The sequence below is a fragment of the Panthera onca genome, chromosome C2, assembly GCF_046562875.1.
Source record: "Panthera onca isolate mPanOnc1 chromosome C2, mPanOnc1 haplotype 2, whole genome shotgun sequence".
NCBI classification, from domain to species: domain Eukaryota; kingdom Metazoa; phylum Chordata; class Mammalia; order Carnivora; family Felidae; genus Panthera; species Panthera onca.
In genome coordinates, this window is record NC_138347.1 from 54,937,371 (window position 1) to 54,961,822 (window position 24,452).

The following is a 24,452-nucleotide window of genomic DNA, read 5'->3' on the forward strand; positions in this document are numbered from 1 at the left end:
AAGTCAGACGCTCAACCGACTGAGCCACCCAGGCACCCCACAACTATTTTTTTATTAAGACCAAACTTAAAACATCTACTAAATGTCAACATCTAAGTCTCAACATGTGGAAACCTTGACTTGGCTTTGCCTCAACTACCCACAGAATTCCAGTGAGAAACTTGGGAGTCCCTCTTACTATTCCCTTTACTTGCTGTGTTCAATCTGTCCCAAAGTCAAAACAGTTGTTCTTTCAAGTTATCTTCTCAACTCTTCTCGTCCTCCCGGTGTCCTAACTCCAGAGGCAAACAGAGCTGCCAAATTTATGTTCCTAAACAGTACACTGTACTGTATCTAGCTCCAAAGCAATGACAGATCTCTCCAGTCTGCACTGTGGGTCCCAGCTCATATCTGCCATCTTTCCATGTGCTGCACTCCCTTTCTTCCCCCTTCCACTCCCATCTTCCAAAAACAAGTGGTTTCAGATAGAATTGTTTCCTACACCCATCCCCATTTCCAGGTCTTGGCAAATGAAGTCTGCCTCTGCAGTGGGGTGAATGATGGCCCTAAAGATACATCCACCTCCAAATCCCTGGAGCCTGTGAATATTAACTTCTATGGCAAAAGAATATTACATTATATAGCAAAGGATGATTCAGTTAAGGATCCTGAAAGGAGGAGTTTATCCTGGATTATCCAGGTGGGCCCTAAATGTAATGACAAGTGTCTCTGTAAGACAGGCAGAGAGAGATTTGACAAAGATACTACTGAGGCAGCAATGGAAATTATGGTGCCATAAGCCAAGGAGCTATAGAGTGCCAGCAAACATCAGAAGCTAGAAGAGGCAAAGAATGGTTTCTCCCCAAGAGCCTCAGGAGGGATTATGGTGTTGAAGACATCTTTAGTTCAGCTTTATGGCCTCCAGAACTGTGAGAAAATTTCTACACTTTTAAGACACCCCCTTTGTGGTAATGTGTTACAACAGCCCTATGAGCACCCCCCCCCCCCCCAACCGCCCCCGGGTCCTCATTTCCATCAATCCTGCCTCACTCATATAACTGTGTATCTTACCTGGGACAAAAAGAATGGCTCCAACAATGACAGCTATAGTGAGCACTAGTCCACCAACAAATAAAAGAATGGTTTTCTCCTTCATGAGACTGGATTTATATTTAAGCGCTTAAAAAAAAAAAAAACACACACAGAGAATTACATGAACCCAATCACAAAAAGTAAAGCCATTTCTGTAACATATGAAATGCAGAGATAAACTGTAACTTACTGTAACTGAATAATCTTTGAGGAACAACTCCCTCCTATCATGTGAAGCTACCTCAAATCTTTTTCATAAGTCATTATCTAAATTATTGTCATGGCAGTATAAATATGGATACTAAATTTAAAGGTGATGCTTTATTCCCCTATATTTAAAGAATGAAGGTATATACATCAGGCTTTCTAAATTAAAGCATTACTAACATTTTGGGCCAGATAACTCTGTTCCATGTATTATACAATGTTTAGTATCCCTGGCTTCTACACACTCTATGTCATGAATGGCCCCTCAGTTGTGTCAATCAGAAATGTCTCCAGACATTGTCAAATGTCCCCTGAGGAACAAAACTGCCTCAGGTTTACAATTGATATACATACACTGATGAGAAATAACTGGGTACTTAGTAAAACATAAAATTAGGAAAGCATTTGGAATTCTAGATTGTTTTGAAAAAGTAGAATAAACACTAGACACATCAGACCCTTTTGGTATCCTGAGGGTAAAACATGTTTACATTGTTCAATTAAAATAATTGTATAAAAATAAACTACGAATACTCAATAGCACTCATCATATGTGTTCCTGTTTTTGGTGCTAGCTCTATTGTCAAGTATCTAATACCTTCCTTGAAAGAATATAATGGATAAGCCTAAAAATATTAGAGTTGCCCCCTGAAACAACACAGGTGTTGGGAGCACTGACCTCCCTCACCATCTGCAGTCCAAAATCCAAGTATAAAACTTTTGACTCCCCCAAAACTTCACCACTAATAGCCTATTGTTGACTAGAAGCCTCACTAATAACATAAACAGGCGGTTAATACATATTTTGTATGTTAGGTGTATCATGTCCTGAATTATTTTATAAGAAAGTAAGCTACAGAAAAGGAAATATTAAGAAAATCATAAGGAAGTGAATATATATATAGCATTGGACCATAAAAAATCCACATATAAGTGGACCCACAGAGTTCAAACCCATGTTGTTCAAGAGTTAACTGTATTTCTTTTGCTATACATTCACCTTTTGAGTTCTGTTTTGGTTAATATTAATTTTTCACCAAGAAAGTTGTTAAAGTAACCTAAAAGGAGGCTGAGTAGCAGAGTGTATGACAGAAATTCTGCTGTGTTTCATACACACAATATTTTCCATGCCATTAATCAATGGGTGACTGAACTGAGGTGAAGATTTTTTAAATGTTATATTTAGCATTTAATCTGCTTCAACTAAAATGACAAACTATAATTAAATATATATTTATACATTAATTATATATATTTATTTATAATTAAATATAATTTTAAAAACAACAAATAAACCCTTAAATGACCATAACAAAATCTATGTATAAGGTATTATAACCTAGGATTCCATTATAATCTATGGTTAAGATGTTAAGATACAATGCAGGCACCTGAAGATTTTTTAACTCCCTACCTATTTTAGGTTGTAATCATACTTTAGATTGTAACCTCAACTTTATTCTCTTCAGGGGGAGATGGAAGGCTAAGCAATAACCAGTCCTGAAGCTGAGTAATCAAATCCACGTTCATCAGAAAAGAGAATCAATATGGCAAGTTACCCAAGATTTCATTTGACTCAATCAGCCTTGAAACTTACGTGACTATGATTCAATCATGTTCCTGACTTATTACAGGGCACCAGTGTTCACATCTTCCCTATTTTCTAGGCTCAAACACTGTTTAGGATGAAATTCCACGTATAGGTCACAAAAGGCACAAATATGGTTTAAAAAAAGAAAACTTTCTCTAGACATATGTCAGATTTCTGATTTAATCCCATGCATACTGTTATCTAAATAGAGCCTGAAAGTTCTGCAAAAGGGTTATAAAATAGAAGTTGTGTTTCAAACATACCTCACAATCAATCAAACATTTATAAGAGACTCTGGTTTAATTCAACACATAAAAGAGTTACTAAGATCACGTAGTAAGAATTCACCTCGGAGTACAGTACAAATTCATGCAAAGAGGCAGACATATCATTCTTAACAAAAATAAGAGTGTGAACCTCATATAAAATTCCACCTTTTCAGACTCAGAAGAGCTTTAGGAGAAAAATAATGCCAACAATAGTCACAAAAATAAACCACCACTTTTCAAACCTTTGCATATAAATGCACTACATGTTCAAGATAGCTGTTGTTCCTGTTAATTAGTTCAACTACTACTTATTTTCAAGGATACTATCTTCTTCCTTAAATTAAGTAGCCATTTCTATCAAAAATATCAGTGGAGTCTACTTATGTAACCACAGGCAATGAAGCAGTTCATCTCTATATACCTTTAGTGAACCTATAAAAAGAAATTCTTTTGACTCATTTTCTTGCTCACGATGGTGCCTACGCAGGTCCTACAGCAAGTATGGAGAAAGCACCTTGTTGCTAAGTCAGCTGTCAAAGTCTTCAGTGTAGCTAAAAAGTCAGGAATCTGATATAGATGTCAGAGAACGCAATAATCTCAAGGATCTTTTATTGGTGATTTTTTCTGGCCCTTTATTAAGTATAATTACTCTTATTTATCAAACCTATCAAAACTTTAAATGTATCAAAGAAAATAAATTCAAATAATTTCCCACTTAGCATTAAGATAAAAATGATACAATGTGCCTTTTTTTGTAATTCAAATCTAATAGACTTTTTAATATTCTGACAATTGTTTCAAATTTTTATTTCAATTCTAGTTAGCCAATAGTGTAATATTGGTTTCAAAAGTAGAATTTAGTGATTCTTCACTTACAACACCTAATGCTCACCACAAGTACCCTCCTTAATGCCCCCTTGCCCATTTATAGCCTATCCCCCTGCCCACCTCCCTCCATCAATCCTCAGTTTGTTCTCTACAGTAAAGAGTCTCTTATGGCTTGTTTCCCTCTTTTTTTCCCTTCCCACGTGCTGTTTTGTTTTTTAAATCCCACATACAAGTAAAATCACATGGTATTTGTCTTTCTCTGATGACTTTCACTTAGTGTAATACACTCTAGCTCCATCCACATCCTTGCAAATGGCAAGATTTCATTCCTTTTGATGGCTGAGTAATATTCCAGTGTGTGTGTGTGTGTGTGTGTGTCTGTGTGTATCCCACATCTTCTTTATCCATTCATTGGTCAATGGACATTTGGGCTCTTTCCATAGTTTGGTGATTGTTGATAGTGCTTCTATAAACACTGGGTGCAAGTGTCCCTTTGAATCTGTATTTTTGTATCCTTTGGTTAAATACCTAATAGGGCAATTGCTGGGTTGTAGGGTAGTTCTATCTTTAACTTTTTGAGGAAACTCCATACTGTTTTCCAGAGTGGCTGCACCAGTTTGCATTCCCACCAACAGTGTAAGAGGGTTCCGCTTTCTCTGCATCCTTGCCAACATCTGTTGTTTCCTGTGCTAATTTTAACCATTCTGACAAGTGTCAGGTGGTACTTAATTGTGGTTTTGATTTGTATATCCCTGGTGATGAGCAATATTGAGCATCTTTTCATGTGTCTGTTAGCCATCTGGATGTCTTCTTTGGAAAAATGTCTTTTGAGGTCTTCTGCCCATTTCTTAATTGGATAATTTGTTTTTTGGGCGTTCAGTTGGATAAGTTCTTTGTAAATTTTGGATACTAACCCTTTATCAGCTATGCTGTTTGCAAATGTCTTCTCCCATTCCACAGAGTGCCTTTGAGTTTTGTTGATTGTTTCCTTTGCTGTGCAGAAGCTTTTTATCTTGAAGTCTCAATAGTTCATGTTTGCTTTTGTTTCCCTTGCCTCCAAAGATGTGTCTAGTAAGAAGATGCAACGGCCAAGGTCAAAGATGTTGTTGCCTGTTTTCTCCTTTAGGATTTTGATGGTTTCCTGGCTCACACTTAGGTCTTTCATCCATTTTGAATTTATTTTTGTGTATGGTGTGAGGAAGTGGTCCAGTTTCATTCTTCTGCCCTTAACTGCAGGCTCTTATCAAACTTCCTGGTTGTTTAGCATAGATTTTTAAAATCCATGTAATTTTAAAAATCAGCACGTGTTAAAAGATTCTCCTCAGCTAAAAGTACTGAAATCAATACAAAAAATAAGACAATAACACTCCTTATGTTTTAAGACTTTATTTTTTTAGTATAGTTTTAGGTTTACAACAAAATGAAAGGAAGGTAAAGAGAATTCCCATATATACCCTACCCCTAAACACGAGTGACCTTCCCCATTATCAACATTACTCATCAAAATGGTACATTTTCTACAAAGGATAAACCTATGTTGACACATCCTAATCATCCAAAGTCCCTAGTTTACAGTAGGGGTTCACTCTTGTTGTATGTTCTTGAGTTTATAGAAATGTATAATGACACCTATCCATCATTATATCGTACAGAGTAACTTCACTGCCCTAAAAATCCTGTGCTCTGGCCTATGCATTTCTCCTCCACCCCTAGCCCCTTCCCTGGCAATCACTCATCTTTTTATTATATCCACAATTGTGGCTCTTTCAGAGTGTCTTATAATTGGTATCATAAAGTATGCAGCCTTTTCAGATTGACTTCACTTAATAATATGTATTTAAGTATCCCCCATGTCTTTTCATGGCAACTTGAGAGCTCATTTCTTTTTATTGTTGAATAATATCCGTGTATGGATGTACCACAGTTTATCCACTCACCTGTTGTAGAACAGTAAAGCTGCCATAAATATCTGTGTGCCAGTTTCTGTGTGGACGTAAGTTTCCAACTCCACTTGGATAAATATCAAGGAGCACAACTGCCAGATTATATGGGAAGAACATGTTCAGATTTTAAAGAAACTGCCAAACTGTCCTCCAACGTGGCTGTACCATTTTGCATTCCCATTAGCAATGTATGAGAGTTCCTGCTGCTCTACATCCTCATAAGCATTTGGTGTTGTCAGTATTTATATTTTTAACAAAAACTCATAACCCTAATGCTGCCTGACAAAGGAGTACCAAGTATATGGGGGAGAACTATTATATTTTTGACAATAAATTAGGAATTCTAAAATTTTCCCCTTTTACATATTCTATAAAATAATTAAATATAGCCAGCTACTTCTCAGAAATGAGCAAGGCTGATTAATTTGTTTGTTTTAGAAATATTTACTACGTACCGACAATGTAGCAAGCCCTTTTCTTAGCTGAAATCCTATCAATGAAATCAAGGTACAAGTAGATGATTATGCAACAATAATGGTGCACTTACCATGTGATAATCACTATTCTAAGTGCTGGCATTGAACAAAAAACCCAAATACTTCTGCCTCAAAGCCCTTACATTCTAGTGTGTGTGTGTGTGTGTGTGTGTGTGTGTGTGTGTGTACATGCGTGTGCACCTGTATGTGTGTGTTAGGGGTAAGGGAGAAGCGACTGATGGAATGTTATTCCCTGGCCTTCTTTCCCAGTTCAGTAAAAGGTGTGGGTCTCCTCTAGCCTAAGAAAGCCCCTTTATGTATTTAATCTTCAAATTCAAATGTGAATAAAAAAATGACATGTCCCTCTAACCACCTGAAACAACAGCTAATGTCATGAATAGATAGTCCATTTAGGTTTTCTTGTCTCCTTGTGACTAACAGAAAGGACATACAAGAAAAAAATGCAGGCTGTAGTTGATAAAATATAGTGAAATTACTAGATCAACTTGGAGATCAAATAAAAGCTGTCACCCTAGTTTTCATGATATTCCAAAGACAGGATTCAATATGCCCATACAGATCTACAAAGACCTCAGTCTATCCAACCAACAAACCCCCAAATCTATGAATGTGATATCTGCTCAAAGGCATGACATTTAGATGTTTCCTCTACTGAGTAGTCAGTGAGTTAGTGGTCAGATAATAAGGCTAACCAGCGAGATGTAATGCGTACCAGATTAAGAATAAATCATAAAGGGAGACATGTCTGACTTCATTATTTTCTGACAACTTTAGGAGAGTAATTGTAAGATCTTTTTGGTATCTGTTCAGCTGCAAATCAATATTGTCTTTGATGCAGGATAAAACACATCCAATCACTTTGAAAGTGAAATTACAATTTCCAAATTTTTAATTATTTAATTAAATTACTACTTTACAAATATTTAACATACTCATAAAAAAAATAACAAATGCTATGTGAATCTGGTGCTGGAGGAAACAGAGTATGACTACCCATTATAAACTGATTACTTGCCAAAAGGCAAGTAAAGGATTTTATAATAAACTGCATGCACTATCCAACTGGCTTTGATGAAACAATTTGGTAAAAATGAATCCTGACTAAAAATCACATTCCTGGTCTATAGGACGCAGAAATAAAAAAGCCCAGGCACTGTACAGAAAGTACTTTGAATACAGAAGATTAAAGAAGAGGATGTCCAACACAGTAACTTCCTTTCCTTGGTTCCAAATGTTCCCTGATCTTATGGATGGTGCCATAACTTCAGAGTATATGCAGGAAGCTGGGATGCTTGAATTTGTAAAAAGTCGAAGGAATAACAATTACATTTCTACAAGAGTATACTGCCAAGCTACAGTTTTGTTCAGTTCTTCCTACAATAAAACCAGGGCATAAAAACATTTAATAACACAGTGTGATAATTATGTGGAAAGGACCAAGGGAAGGCACTCTAAGTCCAAGATTAGTGAATGAAATTCAAAGGAAACTTAATAACAAAGTCCTATTAATAGTATCCATCAACCAGGGCACAGAATGATTCTTTGTAATAGTATTTATTGTGCCGATATTTTACCTTCCTGGATAGAAATTTCCTGGAGCAAATTAGTATATATCCTCACTTCTTCAGAATGATTTTTCTGATCTACAAAGAAATCCCCTGTTCCATTACGTTATTTTTTTTAGGTGTGCTCACGGTCTAACTACTTTCAGTATCAATAAAATAGTCCTAAAAATTGGATTCAAGGTCTTAATAGGATCTCAAAGCTGTTGTGGTAATTTTTTTCCTTGAATTTCGCAACAATGACTTCTACAGGAACATATAACCAAATACCTCTGAGCAGTAACCAAAATCTTTGTGGAGTAATTTTGAGCAAGGACTAGAAAGTTAGAAAAGGACATGAAAGATGCCCAGAATGCATGAATATGAAATAAATTACAGTGGTCCTCACTTGGCTCAGTTTCAATATGCATGAATTTCAGTTGCCATGGTTTAAACAACACAAATGCCCCCAAATTACAGTAGAAATTTCAGTTATCACAATACCACAATAAATTAACTGAGTACTTGCATGAAGTGCAAACTTCACTGTTATCTCTTCAGTACACAAATCACCCTGTTAATATCAGATGTGTATCATGATCAGTGACCAATCATGTCACTTCTTTCAAAGACTGTTGGTGACTGCTCACTGAACACCTGTTATTCAGTTCATGCACAGACAGCAAAGCAGGTGTTGTGTAACTTCCTTGTGTCCCAGTAATAAATCAGTGTGATACTTTATGATGGATTATCAAAGCAGGAAACAGGCAACAAAGATGAAAGAGTAAAGAAATATAAAGTGGTAATGTTGGAAGTGAAATTCAAATAAAATGTAAATGGCATCATAGAAGAAACAACTGGATGAGGGAATATCAACAATACTGCCATTCCAGGGACTCTAGATATACAGTCAGAGAAACTCAGTAAAAGTGAACTTATTGGCATAAATGGGGACAGTGAGTAGGTTGTGACAAAAGGAACACAGATGTCCCAAGAGCGGTGACTCTGGCAAAAAACTTCACGTGAAAGAAACTGTGGGAGATATTGTGTAACCCTGTAAATGCAAAGGATAAAATGTTGGAAGCTGATCCCAACTTAAAAAGGAGTATGACAATTCACTGAGGCATAAAAAAGATGCCTGCTCTGTATTCAAAGTTCTATAATAAGAAGGAGGTAAGTCCAAATGTCCACGGATGGATGAATGGATAAAGAAGATGTGGTATATACACACATACACACACACACACACACACACACACACACACACACACACACACACACCGTGGAGTATTACTTGGCAATCAAAAAGAATGAAATCCTGCCATTTGCAACTATGTGGATGAAACTAGAGGGTACTTTGCTAAGTGAAAATAGTCAGAGACAGACAAATATCATATGACTTCACTCATATGAGGGCTTTAAGATACAAAACAGATGAACATAAGGGAAGGGAAGCAAAAATACTATAAAAACAGGGAGGGGGACAAAACATAAGAGACTCTTAAATATGGAGAACAAACAGAGGGTTACTGGAAGGGTTGTGGGAGGGGGGATGGGCTAAATGTGTAAGGGGCATTAAGGAATCTACTCCTGAAATCATTGTTGCACTATATGCTAACTAACTTGGATGTAAATTAAAAAAATAAAATAAAATAAATAAATGGTTAAAAAAAAAATGAGGCAAGCACTGTTCCAACTACTCTTGATGAAACACTTTAATTCTCAATGTTTTTGATGTTTCAATTTACCGTCTACTAAGTATTACTTTTTTTCCTTTCCTACTAGTGTTATTACTGACAGTAAAAGTTTTAATGTTTTGACAAAAATGTTAAAGGTCGTGGAGCAATAGAAGTTTTTTGCATTTATTTTAGATTGCTTTGCAAAGTTTCAGCTTACCTGGTCAGGTTTATTGTCTCACAGTTTTGTGGAAAGACTCCTTGTAAAAAGTTCAAAGGAAGGAAAAGTAAGAATGTATATGCTTAACTCAAAGAATTTCAGAATGTTAGTAAGTTCCTGATATGGAATTGAATCTTAACCCTGTAGGAACCAGAGATTTTGGTGGATAACACTTGAAACCACTTATGAAACACCTAAATGATAGAAATTACCTGGTATGTTGTCAAAGACTAAGAAAGAAGAAACCTGGAAATCAAGCCAGTACCTTAATTGTCATTAAGGGAAACTGTCAAGCAGGAAACTGTGAGTTGGTATAGTTTTAGAAAAAAACACAAAGTGCCTCAAATACAATACTACTAGGGATTTGTGACTTTGGTTGAGACTCAGTGTTTGATTCTAGTAACCTCTGAGCTTGCTAAGCATTAAGATTCTGCTTAAAAGTTTATGAGTTAAAGATAAAGGCAAAGGTATTCAGGAACATTTCCCTGTGAGAAACCTTTGTCTTCAAAACATGGTCTAGGGCTCACCAAGTCCTGGCTTGGCTTCAGCAGTTTAAAAGTCTTCTCAGGCTTCTTCCTCAGTAGGATCAATGGCATCTTGAGATACAATTCAAGATACATTTCTGGTAGAAAGTAACTCTTTCTCCTAAAAATGAAGGTACAACCTGTTCTTTACTACATGTTTAGCCTATGGGAAGTCCAAGTTTAATCTTGGGCTACCAAAAGACTGACATGCAGAACCAGAAAACCACTGAGGAAAACCTCCAGTGGTCAAATACAGACTATAAATGGTAATCTGAAACAGTTAAGGGGAACTAGCAATATAGAAAGTGAAAGTCATGGGTCTGAGTTACTATTAATACTTCAGGGGCTACATGATACCACACTGTAAAAAAACATATAACCAAGTGGCAAGTGAAAAACAGAGGGGCTCTCCTGTTTGGTGGAATCTCTAGGCCATAAATAGGAGGTCTCTTAGAAAGCATACCAAAGTAAAAGGTAGACTTAGATTCATAACTATCCCAAAAATGTGACAGAAGGCACAGAACATGCACACTTACATGTCTCCTCAACTGAAATGTGGGTGCTACAAAGCCAGGGGCAATATGCATTTCACTTCCACATCTCGAGCCTATAGCCCATGCCTAGCAATCAGTAGGCACCCTGTCAATAGACATTTGTTAAATAAATTAAAACAAAGTAGGTCTACATTCTGCTCTGTCAGTAATAGTTTCATCTACTCAGTATGTGTACCCACATATAGGTTCACTCTTCATGGAAAAAAAAAGTTCTCAAAGTAAGTTCAAGACACGGAGGCAGTATACTGCAGTGGTAAATAGCACTGGTTCAAATCCCAGTACTACCAGAGAACAGCTGGGGGGTTGTGGCCAACTGCCTAACCTACCTGCACTTCCGTATTTTTCTACAAAATGGGAATAACAATGGTACCTACCCCCACAGAGTTCTTGTGAGATGAAAATGTGACTGCAGATGTGCTCCACAGCATCTATCATACGGAGCAAGAGTTCCACAAATAAATAGGTATTCTTATCATAAACACCTTTAAATGTGAGTCCAGACTGAGCGAATCAAATATATAGGTCCTCCTCCACACATACACACACACCCCACATATACTTGTTCTAAGAAGAGCCTAAATAAAAAATTGCCATCAAAATATTTTCTTAGCTTAATTAGCATGTTCTTTAAAATATGATCAGTGGAATAAATACAAAAAAAGAGCATTCAACCTAACACAAAAATGAAAATTAAAACAACATGGATGCTTTTTTTGTCATCAAATTACTAGCGAAGATTTTAGAATTATAATTATGTCAGGATTAGGTGGTAAAAAACAGCACCCGGGGGCACCTGGGTGGCTTAGTCGATTAAGCGTCCGACTCCTGGTTTTGGCTCAGGTCATGATCTCACAGTATGTGAGTTCAAGCCCTGCGTCAGGCTCCGCAGTAATAGTGCTTAGGATTCTCTCTTTCCCTCTCTCTCTGCCCCTCCCCTGCTCATTCTCTCTCTCAAAATAAATAAACTTATTAAAGAAACAGATATTCTCATCTGTAGTAATTGATACAAAGTTTCTAGAAAACATTTTGGCAGTATGTATCAAGAGCCTTAAAATACCTCTGCCATTTCCAGTCTTACCTATCTTTAGCAGAATTACTTTCATAGTATCAAAAAACTTGGAAACATCCTTAATATCCATCAAGATGAGAGCTAAGTAAATTATACTGCATCCATAAAAGTAGAGCATAGGCAGCTATAAAAAATTTTCTGAAAACAAGGGGGGAAATTAGGATGTAAGTATGTAAGTTACATCAGTCCATATATGGTTTTCTTTCTTAAAGAAAGGTTAACAAAAATACATAGAAAAAACAGAAAGGGAAGAAGAAAATTCACTATAATATACGAATAGTTTATTTCTAGGTTCTGGGACTTCAGATTTTTATTTTTTCTCTATAATTTCCAATTTTGTATAAGGGTTCTTAAAGTGGTATTTATTATTTTTTGAGTCAGAAAAAAATTGTAAAACTTATTTTGTAAAAATAGGGCTGATAGTAAACAGGCTAACTCCTGGTTCAGTCAATGAAAAGTTATGTCATTAATGAGAATGCTATGATCAGCAAACTTCAATCAAACCAAATGCAACAAATCACACTGTTATGAAATAATTTCATTATCTTAAAAAAAAAGGCTATTCTCTACTTCAAACATATGACATAGGCTTAAGGCCTGGGGCTACCAATAAGGGTAAAGGCTTTCCCTAACATCAATACAGACTGAATAGGTCTTGATGCTGTATCAGTCTTTTTCGTGATATAAAAGACTTACCGAAATCCTAAGAAAATTTCCATAAGAAGTCTAGACACTTTTTTGAAAATAAAAGTTGTGAAATGTCTTGACAGTTGTCACTGTTAGCCCTTTTCTTCCCTTTCTTTGCCTTTTAGACAAAAGTTGAAAACAGCTTTGAAATCACAAAGCATTTCCAGAGTGTGATACATTGAGAAGAGCCCTTAGAATATATAATCAGTCATCTCTCTTCCATTTTCAGATCACTTTAGATTTCTGAGTAAAAGTGAAATTCATGAAATATACAATAAGCCAATCCACTACCACATTTTATTATTTTTTTTACTTTTTTAAAAGTTATAGAATGAAATAAATGAAATCAGCATCATTCACACCTTGCCTCGTATAAATGCTTGCTGGCCTTCAATGACTGACCTCTCACTGTGTGAAAGGGAGATGAGGAATACATCTCACATGTTAAAAGTTTAGAAGTTTACACTGTCACCTCAGAACTTCACTAATTTAGTAAATTTCTTTTACCAAACCAGTAGGGAAATATGGTTGAGTATAAGCATCAACCAGAATACATACTACCTTTTCACCTAGTAGTGACCATTCTACATTGTTAATGCTGATTCTGATATAGCATCAAGATTTTCCCTGACAAGTTTGGTCACGTGATTATTACAATAAAACACGATCCAAAACCACAATTTTCCTGTGGCCACTTCCTTACAGAATCATAGTAAGAATGACAACACACAGTTCAAATGGGGCTTTTGATGAACACATGGACACGGACAAGTGCAAACTGGGAAAATAGAAAGTATAATATTCTACCCTAACACTAAGGTGGGCTGTGACCATCTCTTTGCCAAAATAATATGTGTAAATGCTCTGAAAATATTAAACTCTACATAAGTTTGAGGTATTGTTATTGCTAGGATTCCCACCAGTCATTCCTAAGAAATTAAAAAAAAAAACACTTATGAATCAAGAAGAATATTAAGACTGTATATTCTTATTTATCACATTATCACACTTTTTAATACAAGTCAGGTAAAATATTTCACTGATATTACCTCCCAGAAATAATCTTTTCATCATTAAAACGTAAACAAAAAATAGAAATAAATACTTACTCACAATACCAAACTGTCCCCAAGAAAGTAGTACAGCCAAAATTGGGAAAATGACAATGAGGATATTTTCATTTGGAGAAAACCATGAAACTGGGAAGAAAACAAAAGTCGCAATTAATATTTACTATAATCATGTTAAGTCCTGCCATTGAATAGTCAACAATATATTTTACTGTAAAGATAGAATATAAAAATAATTTATTAAGCTGTGGCCTTAAAATAATTACAAATTACACAAATAATTTACTTATACAACAAATTTTATTTATGAAAAAAGAAGCTAATTTAAGTGTGTTTTCCACGTTTTCCCTAACCTATGATTTGTGGAAGAAGACAGTATGGCACAGCTGAGAACAGGGCTCTGGCTGGCTTGAAAGCTAACTCTATGTTACAAGCTTTGTGACCCTGGACAAAGTCTTAACACCTCTCTGTTCTTCAGTGACCTCAATTGTTAACCCCAGTACAACAGAATACCTATACCCTGAAGGACTGTTGTGACTATTAACAAAGCTAATATGTGAAATGGGCTTAAAACAAAGCTTGACATGTACCAAGTACTCAGTCAACCTTTACTAAAATGATTTAACATTAGGTATTAAGGAAGCTTCTGTTAAGTGGGTCACATGTTACCTAGACAGTGAAAATAACAGTCACACGGTCTATATGAAAGAAATCGTGACATTAAGATATCAAATAACTTGAGAACTTTTTAAAAATTAAATTGAATCATATCTTAACACTAATACACTGATTTTATCATGGTATTTCTTCCCTAACAATAAAGCTAAGCAAATGCACTAAAAACATTTCAAAGTTTGCCTCTACAATGGGGACTTGCTGAACATTCCTCAATACTGCCCAAAGCAAGCGCTGGTGTTCCTCTGAAACCAACCCTATTCATTCAAATCCTCCCTGGCTCTGTCTTTCCATATTGGAGTGTGAAGAATCTTGTGTGCTTTCGTACCACCATGATAGCCATGCATTTCTTGTGCTACTCTTACGTTAAAACCTGATAAACATTCGCAATGATCCACACAAAATAACGTTACAAATTCTGTCTTAGAGATATGACCTTTCAGAATCGAGCATTTTGCCCTGTATATACTAGAGACTCAACGGTTTACTGCTGAAGGTTTAATCATGAGATAGTTTGGTGAGTGAATGGAAGACCGTATCTTAAATTTTGCGTTTCTACCAAGAGATGGATTTTTCAGATACTCTGAATCAATACCGTAATTTCCAACTATATTACTGTGTATCTTCCTACACCAAAGAAAACCTATTTCAATTTGGCCAAAATTCCTACCAGGAAAAATCTTTGTAAATTATGCTTAGGTTTTTGTATCTAATGCCCAAAGGATTTAAAAGCTCTATGATCTAATGACTATTCTTAATCTACGTTCTCTATTATTGTGAGTTGTCTACATTAACTCTTTAATTCTCACAATTATTATATGAGGAACTGTTAGCCCCTCCTTAATGCTGAGGGAACTGAGGCACAGTGAACTAAGAATCCTAAGTATCTTAAGTTTTCATGTCCCAAACAGATTTCTGAGAGACCTCCCCCTACTTCCCCAACAAACCTCCCCCCTAGGGTTTCCCCATTTCATCAGGCCAAAAATCTTATTGTCATCCTTGACTCCTTGGTTTCTCTGACACCCCATACCTGGTCCAATAGCAAATCCTGTGCGCTCTACATTCAAAATACAACCAGTATCTGATCAACATGAACAGTGTATGTTCAAGATGAGCTAACAATGAAATGTTCTTTCACTGACCTCCCTGCCTACGCAACAAAATAATCTCAGAACATATTGACAGAAACCTATTGAGAGATGTGTTTAACCATGGTCTGACCACTCATTTTTCACTTATTTCACAAACATTTATTGAAACTTAAGACCCACTGTGAATTTGGCAAGTAGGACCATGAGCTTGAGCAGGGGAAGGAAATGAAGATCAGACTTTTGTGGGTAGTAAGGAGAGGTCTCTGGGTGAGGAACTGGATCTGCGCCACATAAAGACAGGGAAGAAGAGACACCAAAGGAACAGCAAATTCAAGCAACAAAATGGTGGCCACTGTGGCTAGAATTTAATGATACAAGAGGGGATGGGAAGAGTCTCCTGGGGTAAGGTCATATTGGGTCTTAATAGCTTGTAATAAGAGTTTGGATTTTATCACAAGAACAATGATAAGTGATTCGAAAGCTTCATCCAGGGGAGAAAAATGACCTGATTCATTTAAAATCTTTGCCAGCCACGTAGACAATGGATTAAGAAGCAGGACTGATCATAAAGTTGCTGCAGCAATTGTGTAGTAGCAGGAAAGCAACATGTGATCCACAAATACAATCTTGAGTTCATTTTCACTCCTCACATTTAAACACATAACAAGGAACTGTTCCAAAGCATGGTGATTAGAATGGGGATCCTGAAACATAAGCAATGGCTAGAAGAACCAGGGATTTCTACCTTAGAGAAAAACAAGCTTGGGAGAGAAACACCACAGCCTTCTTCATGAGAGAAATTACAAAAGGTCAAGTTCTAGCTTGACTTAAGTTACAACTAGAACTGCCTACTAATAAACCAAGACCTTTGGGAAGGAAGAGAGTTTCATCATGTCACATGTTGAGGTAAAATGTCTGAATGACCAATTACCTGGCATGTGATAGAAGTACTTCATGAGTGAGACGGTGAAAGAGACTAAATGACTACTGGAAAACTCCAAGCCTCTATGCCGAAATAATGAGAAGTATGAGAAACATTTCAGTGACATACAGAAAGTAGGATTATAGAATAAAAAATATTATTGCCTAAGAGATGCTTAACTGAAACTTACTAGAAGGTTTATTCAAACTTCACACACTCTTTCCTCTCAGCTCTCACCCCAAGACTGTAATATGTTCTCCACAGCAAGAGTGTGTGTATGTGTGCATGTGTGCACATACGCACACATGTACATGGTGGTCCATCATTCTCTCAGTTTAAAATCACTGCTTCAGACCTCTGGCATAATTTACCTCTTCTCACTGGCACGAACGTGTTACCTCTCTCTAATTTGTTAAGGTGGAGAGTCCGAGGGTCACCAAAGTGGACATTCAAGAACCAAATGAGATGCTGGGGGGAAAAAGCCAATGTTTTATATAAAACCACTTATATACCCATTAAGCTATTGACCTGTCTTGGTACTATTATCAGATGACTTTAACTATTGTTCCTCAAGGGGCGAAAAGAGATAAGATACTTCTCTAAGGTCCTTCTCAATTTTCAATGTTTATGGTACTAAGAAAATAAACTAAGCTTAAAATAGTCCCTATTGGATATTTTTCCACCTTAGGAATAAGAAAGATAATCCAAAGGCAATGCTATTCCATTCAAGCTGTGGCTGACAACTCTGCCCATTACTCTTCCCCAATTCTTGTTCAGGTAGTGTGGTCTCAAGAAGATGAACTTATTAGTGGAAAAACAAAGAAATGATATTAAGAGGATATGGTCTATGAATGAGTGTTTAAATTTTTCTTCCCAGCCTAAGTATTCTAAAAACCCAGTACTTCACTCCTCTTATCACTGTATACAAAAGGGGTAACTGGAAAAAGTAAAGAGATCACTTAAACAAATTAAATGTGCCTTTCCTTCAAATATATACATGGTAAACCTTCACAAACACCAGTTTCCACAAAAGAAGGTTAAAATAAAATTTATAACACTAAAATTCAAGCCACATTTTTACGTGATGTTTCAGGACTGTGATGACTTTCTTGATGTGTTGACTAGGCTAGGCTAGTCCCAGTTACTTAATTAAACCCATAATTCTACGGTGGCTCCCCAAATCCCTGCTCCCTACAATCAGCCTTTTATAATTCTCTCCCCTTGAAGAAGGGATGGGGAAGTGAATATGATGGATTTCATTTCCATGATTCTGTTGTGTTATGTATCAAAAGGGATCCTGATGATGTGATTAAGGTGCCCAACCAGTTGGCTTTACGAAAGGGAAATTGCTTTTGGGAGAAGAGGGGGCTGGTCTTATCAAGTGAGCTCTGAGAAAGGTCTGAGCTCTTCCTGGAAAAGAAAATCAAAATGTGAGAGAGATTCTTTGTACAAGAGGAAGGTTCTCCTTTGCTGGCTTTATTATATGGAAGAGGCTGTGTGGCAAGGAATGAGGTGACCTCTAGGAGCTGAGAAAAGCCCGTAGCAGACATCTAGCAAAGAAACAGAAGTACAAAGAAAGAAGTCCTACGATCACAAGGAACTGAATTCTGCCACAATCATGTGAGCTTGGAACAGGCCCCTGAACTCCATGTGAGAACACAGCCTGGCCAACACCTTGATTTCAGCCTTGTGAAGACTCTGTATGGAGAACCTAGTTACACCATGGTCAGCACTGTCACTAGAAAACTAATACGATAAAACTAATACGGCACTAGAAAACTAATACAAGGATCTTGCAATGCCCTCATGTCAGCATTTGAAGCATAATGTATATCACGTTGACAATAATGGAAACGGCAACTCTGCTGAATTTGAACTGGCCTTTTTTTTTTTTTTTTTTAAGTTTCTGTCTCTGTGCTGACAGCAGAGAGCCTGATGTAGGGCTTGAACTCAAAAACCGTGAGATCATGACCTGAGCTGAAGTCAGACGCTTAAATGACTGAGCCACCCAGGCACCCCTGAACTGACCTTTTTAAATAAAACCTTAATAACTTACTTGGAGAAATATAAAATTTTAAGCCTCCAAGCTTTTGTATCATTAATGATATAAACAAAGACATTGATAACAAATTTTATAACATATTTACATTTAGCATTTGGTTATTTACGAGGTATTTTCAAAGAAACCATGTACTATGTTGGAAAAATACTGGGTTTTGAAGACAGATAGATCTAGGTTAAAATCTTGGTGTGACTCAAACCTTGAACAAGTAATTTAAATCTCGCCTGTTGCCTCACCTAACAAATGGTAAGGCCTATGTCTATCTCCTAGAGTTCTTGAGAAGATCACAGGACACAACATACATAAAGTATCTGGTATGCGCTCAAATAAATGTTAGGTTATTTTACTGTTCTTATTTATACTGCTATCATTTCCTTGAAAGTAGGGATCACATCTTACTCATTACTGAATCCCTAGTGCCTAGCACAGTGCCTGGGAACAGTAGGTACTCAATAAATCTTTTTAAGAAAGAGAAATATTAACTTATATACATCCCAAACAATTCTGTCATGGAGACAGTATCCCCATTTTACAGGTAAAAAATTGAGCGCCAGATTGGTTGAGTTTCTCAACCTAGTTTTCTTAAACTAGAAATGGTGAAGTATAGAAAAATCTTTATAAATTCAAGTCCTGTGCTCCTTCCAAAAGTATACTACTACACAGAGACACCAGAGGTATATAAAACTCAAATTCATATATAATATTCTACACATTCAGTCCTAGTGCTCAGAAAAGGAACACAAATGGTCACCATTACTCCACATTCCATTAAGTAGATTTCTCTATTAAGTAATTTCTGTTCCTCATTTATGCCTACATTGGCAAAAAAAAAGCACAACATAGTGATAATGGTTTCTCCTGCTAAATCTCCAAAGTCCACATGATGGGCAAGTAGCACTACTATAGTAACTCTGTACTGCACAGTAAGAGTCCTGCCCCAAATTAACATTTTTGAGCAGAGGAGGTTTATTTCTTCCCCCAGTCAAAAATGGGTGTAAAACAGAGACAACACCAGATGCTGGCAAGGATGTGGGGAAACTAGATGGCTTGTATGTTGCTGGTGAGAACGTAAGATGAAATAACCACTCTGAGAAACAGTTTGGCAGTTTCTTTAAAAACTAAGCATATACTTACATACAACCACTAATCATACTTCTGGGCATTTATCCAGAGAAATGAAGACTATGTCCACACAGAAACCTGTACACGATTTTTCACAGCAGATTCATTTGTAATAGCCAAAAGCTGGAAACCACCAAAATGTCCTACAATAGGTGAATGGTTAAACAAGCTGTGATATACCCATACCATGGAATACTACTTAGCTCAGAGAGAGGAAGTGTGGGGGAAACAAACTATTGATACGCACAGCAAATTGCATAGTTCTCAACGGCATTGTGCTGAGTAGAAAAAGCCAATCTCAAAATACTGTATGATTCTACTTATACGACACTATTGAAATGACAAAATCATAGCCATAGAGAATACATTAATGTGTGCCAGGTTGGGAACAGTTGGGGGTGACTATAAAGGGATTGCATGAGGAAGATCTTTGTGTTAACGGCACAATGGTTCTGAATCTTGACTGTGGTGGTAGTTACTTAAATATACACATGTGATAAAATGACAAAGAAATATGCACACATTGTACCATTGTGAACCTGCTGGTTTTGATACTTTACTACAGTTACAGAAGATGTAATCACTGGGGGAAACTGGGCACGGTAGACAGCATCTTTCTGTTCAATCTTTACAATTTCCTATGAATCTTTATTTCAAAAAATAAAAATGGGTACAAAACCAAATGTCTGAAACTTCTTGTATAGTATTCAACATTCTCTGCAAGAAAATAGTACCTTCTCATTCTAATGGCCCAAAAGGTAAGTACAACTCATTTTTTTATAGGGTACTTTGAAAACAAAGAAAAATAAAATAATTGCACATGAAAACATAAACTTGGTCTTCATCTCAGGTATTGGTATTTCTTTCCCATCCATCTTCACTCCATCTTCTGGCCTTTCAAATCTCGTATCTCGAGTTTAACAGTCTGTCTCTCAGGGACTGACGCTATACTCCAAAACTGCTGCTCCCCGCCCCCTCCATCTTGTTTGTTCATTCCCACATAAGTATACATTCCTTCAGAAAAATTTCAAGTAGGTGTCACGTTACCTAATTCTAGGTAATCCCAGTGTTTGAATGGTCAGACCCTGCTGAAAGGTATACATTTTTTTTTTTTTAAAGCTTCTTAGTCCCAGTTAATGTCAAATTAATACAAGTTACAACACAAGAGATTTCCTAGCAGCATCGCCTTCCAAACTCTGCCAGCCCGCTCTAAACTATCTCCTACCCATTCCTTACTGCACAAAAATCCCTCTTACAATACCCCAGGCCAGCTTCAACAACTTGATAAATCTTACTTCATAAAATAAACATTCCAGGAATACAACCAACATTTGCAAAGCACTTTGATTTACAAAGAACTTACATATGAGATCTCATTTGATGCTCATTACACTGCAGAATACATAAAAGCAGGGATCTACTTTCATCCCCATCCCAGAGATAAGGGAGGTAACTTGGACTCAGAGAAGACAGTTCTCAAGATCATACGGGCAAATAGTTAAGTTGCAAAATAGGTGATCGAATTTAGATTTCCTGATTACTAATCCTAAACACTGTCAAAAGATTCCACCAAATTAAACAGCTCATTCTCAGTCTGGTGACAGACATTTTATAATGTCTCAACACTAGGGGAAGACAAAGAGGTGATCCAACTGAACTGTTCTGGTCCCATCAAAGCAGAGGTTCTCAAAGTATGGTCTAATCCTAAAATCAGTAGTATGTCTAGTGATTCTAAACAGATACTTCAAACAGAAGGTCATGATGCACTTGTATGTGGTTGAAGAAATCAGGTGGCACAATAAAGAAAAGAAAGCAGGTTGTTTACTTCAACTAACTACTGCTTTATACAACTCACCAAGCCAAGTTTGTGAAGAAAGGGCAGAACCATGGTGCTATAATCAAGGCTGAATTCAAATACACTGAATTGGATCTCTAGTTCTTCCAAATCTTGGCCAATGAAGAAAACACCAAAGCAAAGCTAAGCATAGGAAGCCTTAAGGACTTATCCATGATAATCTGATTTTTTAATCTCCTGGGTCTCCTAATCTAGTCTCTGCAGAGGGGACACGGCTGGCACTCGTCAACCCTTGGTCAAAGTGTAAGGTTAAAGGCCAAATAATTGGAAAGGGGCTGGAAAATTAATCACATGAAAGAGAGTACTTTTGATGGCAGCAAACAGAAATGCAGCATAGATGACCTTAGGACTGTTCACCCCAAAGGAATAGTCCTGGGACCAAAAGTGTGAGAACCACACAATATACAAATTAACCAACAGCAAAGGAGTTTTACTCTGAAAAGTAGAAAAGCAAGTAAGATAAAACTCATGATCTTAAAGCTGATAAACATTACATCAACATTATTAATAGCCTGTGCTTTGCCTAGCCCCATTCTGCCCCCTTTCTAATAGGATCAGGATGCTACAGGACAAATAAATGGGAAGCTTTTATAGAAATCTTACCAATACGGTATTTTAGTTCTATGATGGTTTCGCCTTCTCTGCTTAATTCTGTTACTTCACAAGTGTAGTTTCCTACAACAGCCTCTTCCTTGTTCATCTCCAAAGAGGCAATGCCATTTAGTAATTTTTGTGGTATGATTTTTGTACTCTTAAATTTATCGTCGCGAGTGGTCTTTTCTACAGCGCCATCAAAGGTGAAAATGTCTTTTCCTCTAAATTTCCACTTTACATACATTTCATTAATGTTTGTGGCCTCCACATTATTAACATAGCATGGGATGATAACAGTTTCATTGCAAGCAGTGTATTCTACAGATCTGGTTATGTTAAATATTAGCTGAGCCGAACCTGAAAAAGAAAAAGAAAATTGTTTGATTTCATTATAGAATTCTGTAGTTTAAGATGTTACAAATCCTTAAGATAAAGAGCAATGCTTCTCTTGTTCATTTAAGAAAACAGTGCAACTATACAGAAGACAGGCAAGGTGAAAAAAAACCCCAACTTATTTCAATATTAATGTGCACAGCTGGCAGAGAACACTGTAACTTTTCCTTATTCAACCTCAGTAATACAAAGTACACATTACCATGCATCTTGGGAATAAATTCAGCAACCCTGCTGGAACATGCAGGGGTAGTATCTGGCTTTGGAAGCTTTGAAGTAATCGTTACTGCCTACTGATATATGTAGAAAAATACTGTCCTCACCATGTGAAAATTTTGAACAGAAAATCAAACCAAACATTATATCCAATCTCAACTTCATATACTTCCTCCAAATAGAACTTGCTAAACTGATAGGAAGTTTATCTCTATCCTTATGTTGCATTTCCAAAAAGATGATGGAGTCTACTATAATATAAAAAGGTAAACCAGATGAATCACATCACATCTCTCCATGAGGATGGAAAGTCTTAGAATGCTAAGAAGAAAAAGCACTTTCTGTGGCTTTTTCCCCACTGCAAAATACAGACAGCAATACTCATTTTGTACATATTAGAAACGAGTATATACAATTGAAAGGCATTTTCCCACCCCTGTATTTCATTAAAACTATGGAACAACAATTTCCAAATATGTATTACAGGTATTCTTTCCTCCCAGAAACCATAAACCATTCAAAAGAAGCTAAAAAACAAGTTAAAACCAAGAGCAGATACTGCTAATAAGTAGGGTCCAGAGTAATCCTCTCGTATCCATGGTCATATTTTCTGTGGTTTCAGTTACCTGCAGTGAACCAGTCTGGAAGCAGAGAATCCTCCTTCTGACACATTCTATAATTCTACATATTATACACTCATTTCATTATAAATTTCTATATTTTAAGATGCTAGAGTAGCCTAACACTATGTCACAGCGCCTATACCCTTCATCTCATCATGTAGGCATTTTATCAAGAGAAGGTATTTTGAGAGACCACATTCATATAACTTTTACTACAGTATACTGTTGCAATTGTTCTATTTTATTATTAGTTACTGCTGTTAATCTCTTACTATGCCTAATTTATAAATTAAATATTATAGATATGTATAGAAAAAATAGTATATATAGGATTGGTACTATCTGTGGCTTCAGGCTTCCACTGGGCGTCTTGGAACATATCCCCCCACAGGTAAGGGGACCATCATATTTTATCCAGTTCTTCTCCATATGATAAACTATTGTTGCCTTATAAATGAAATCTAAAATGTGCAAGAATATGGGGAAATTATAGCGGTCTTCCACATTGCTCAGCCATTTATCAACTCTTTTACCTAAGTAGTTAGCCGGCTCTTTCCTCAAAAAAACAAAGCACTAACAAATATAAATAAAACATCATCTTCAATAGCTCATCCTTAAGATTTCTTCTTTCTACATTCATAAAATGGGAATAAAAATCAGGGGTATAGAATGTTATTATTCTAGGAACATAATTATTATTTAGTAACTGCCCACTTAGTTAAATGCCAGGATGCATAGTGGAATATGAAGTGAACAATGTTCAGAAAGCCTGAGTACAAATCAAGCAATTAACTTAACTTTTCTATGCCCTGGTTTACTCTCTGTAGTAAGAGGATCAAAAACAAACACTGGCTACTTCACACAATTGTGGGGAGCACCAAAAGAGAAAACTTCTGGGCAAGTGCTCTCTAACAATACCACACTCTAAATATGAGGGGCAGTACTGTACAAGTGAGGCAACATAGCCTTTTAATGTGACAATCTGGACCTGGCAGGTCCAAACTGTTATATTTCTGGGAATGTGCAGTTTGAACCAACTTTGGGATGTCCACAGCTCACCCCTTCCCACTTCTCGGCATTGCTTGCCATCCAAACATTCACAAGTGCCAGGCAAAACCTGTACTTCCAGTAACTGTCCCTAGCCTTGGGGTT

The 24,452-nt window shown here is 36.6% G+C and overlaps 1 protein-coding gene across 8 annotated transcripts in view; it reads right to left on the reverse strand.

Moving 5' to 3' along the window:
- Positions 1-24,452, reverse strand: part of CD47 (CD47 molecule) — a 47,412-nt gene that overhangs the window by 12,611 nt on the left and 10,349 nt on the right. For all 8 annotated transcript variants that reach the window (XR_013557901.2, XR_013557900.2, XR_013557899.2 and 5 more), the window contains exons 2-4: positions 22,078-22,425; positions 13,787-13,876; positions 1,051-1,158 (exon numbers count right to left, since the gene is read on the reverse strand). Coding sequence is in view for 5 of the 8 variants with exons in the window: in XM_078452978.2 (XP_078309104.1) it covers positions 1,051-1,158; positions 13,787-13,876; positions 22,078-22,425 (546 nt within the window). In the remaining 3 variants the exon portion in view is untranslated. The remainder of the gene's footprint in view (positions 1-1,050; positions 1,159-13,786; positions 13,877-22,077; positions 22,426-24,452) is intronic.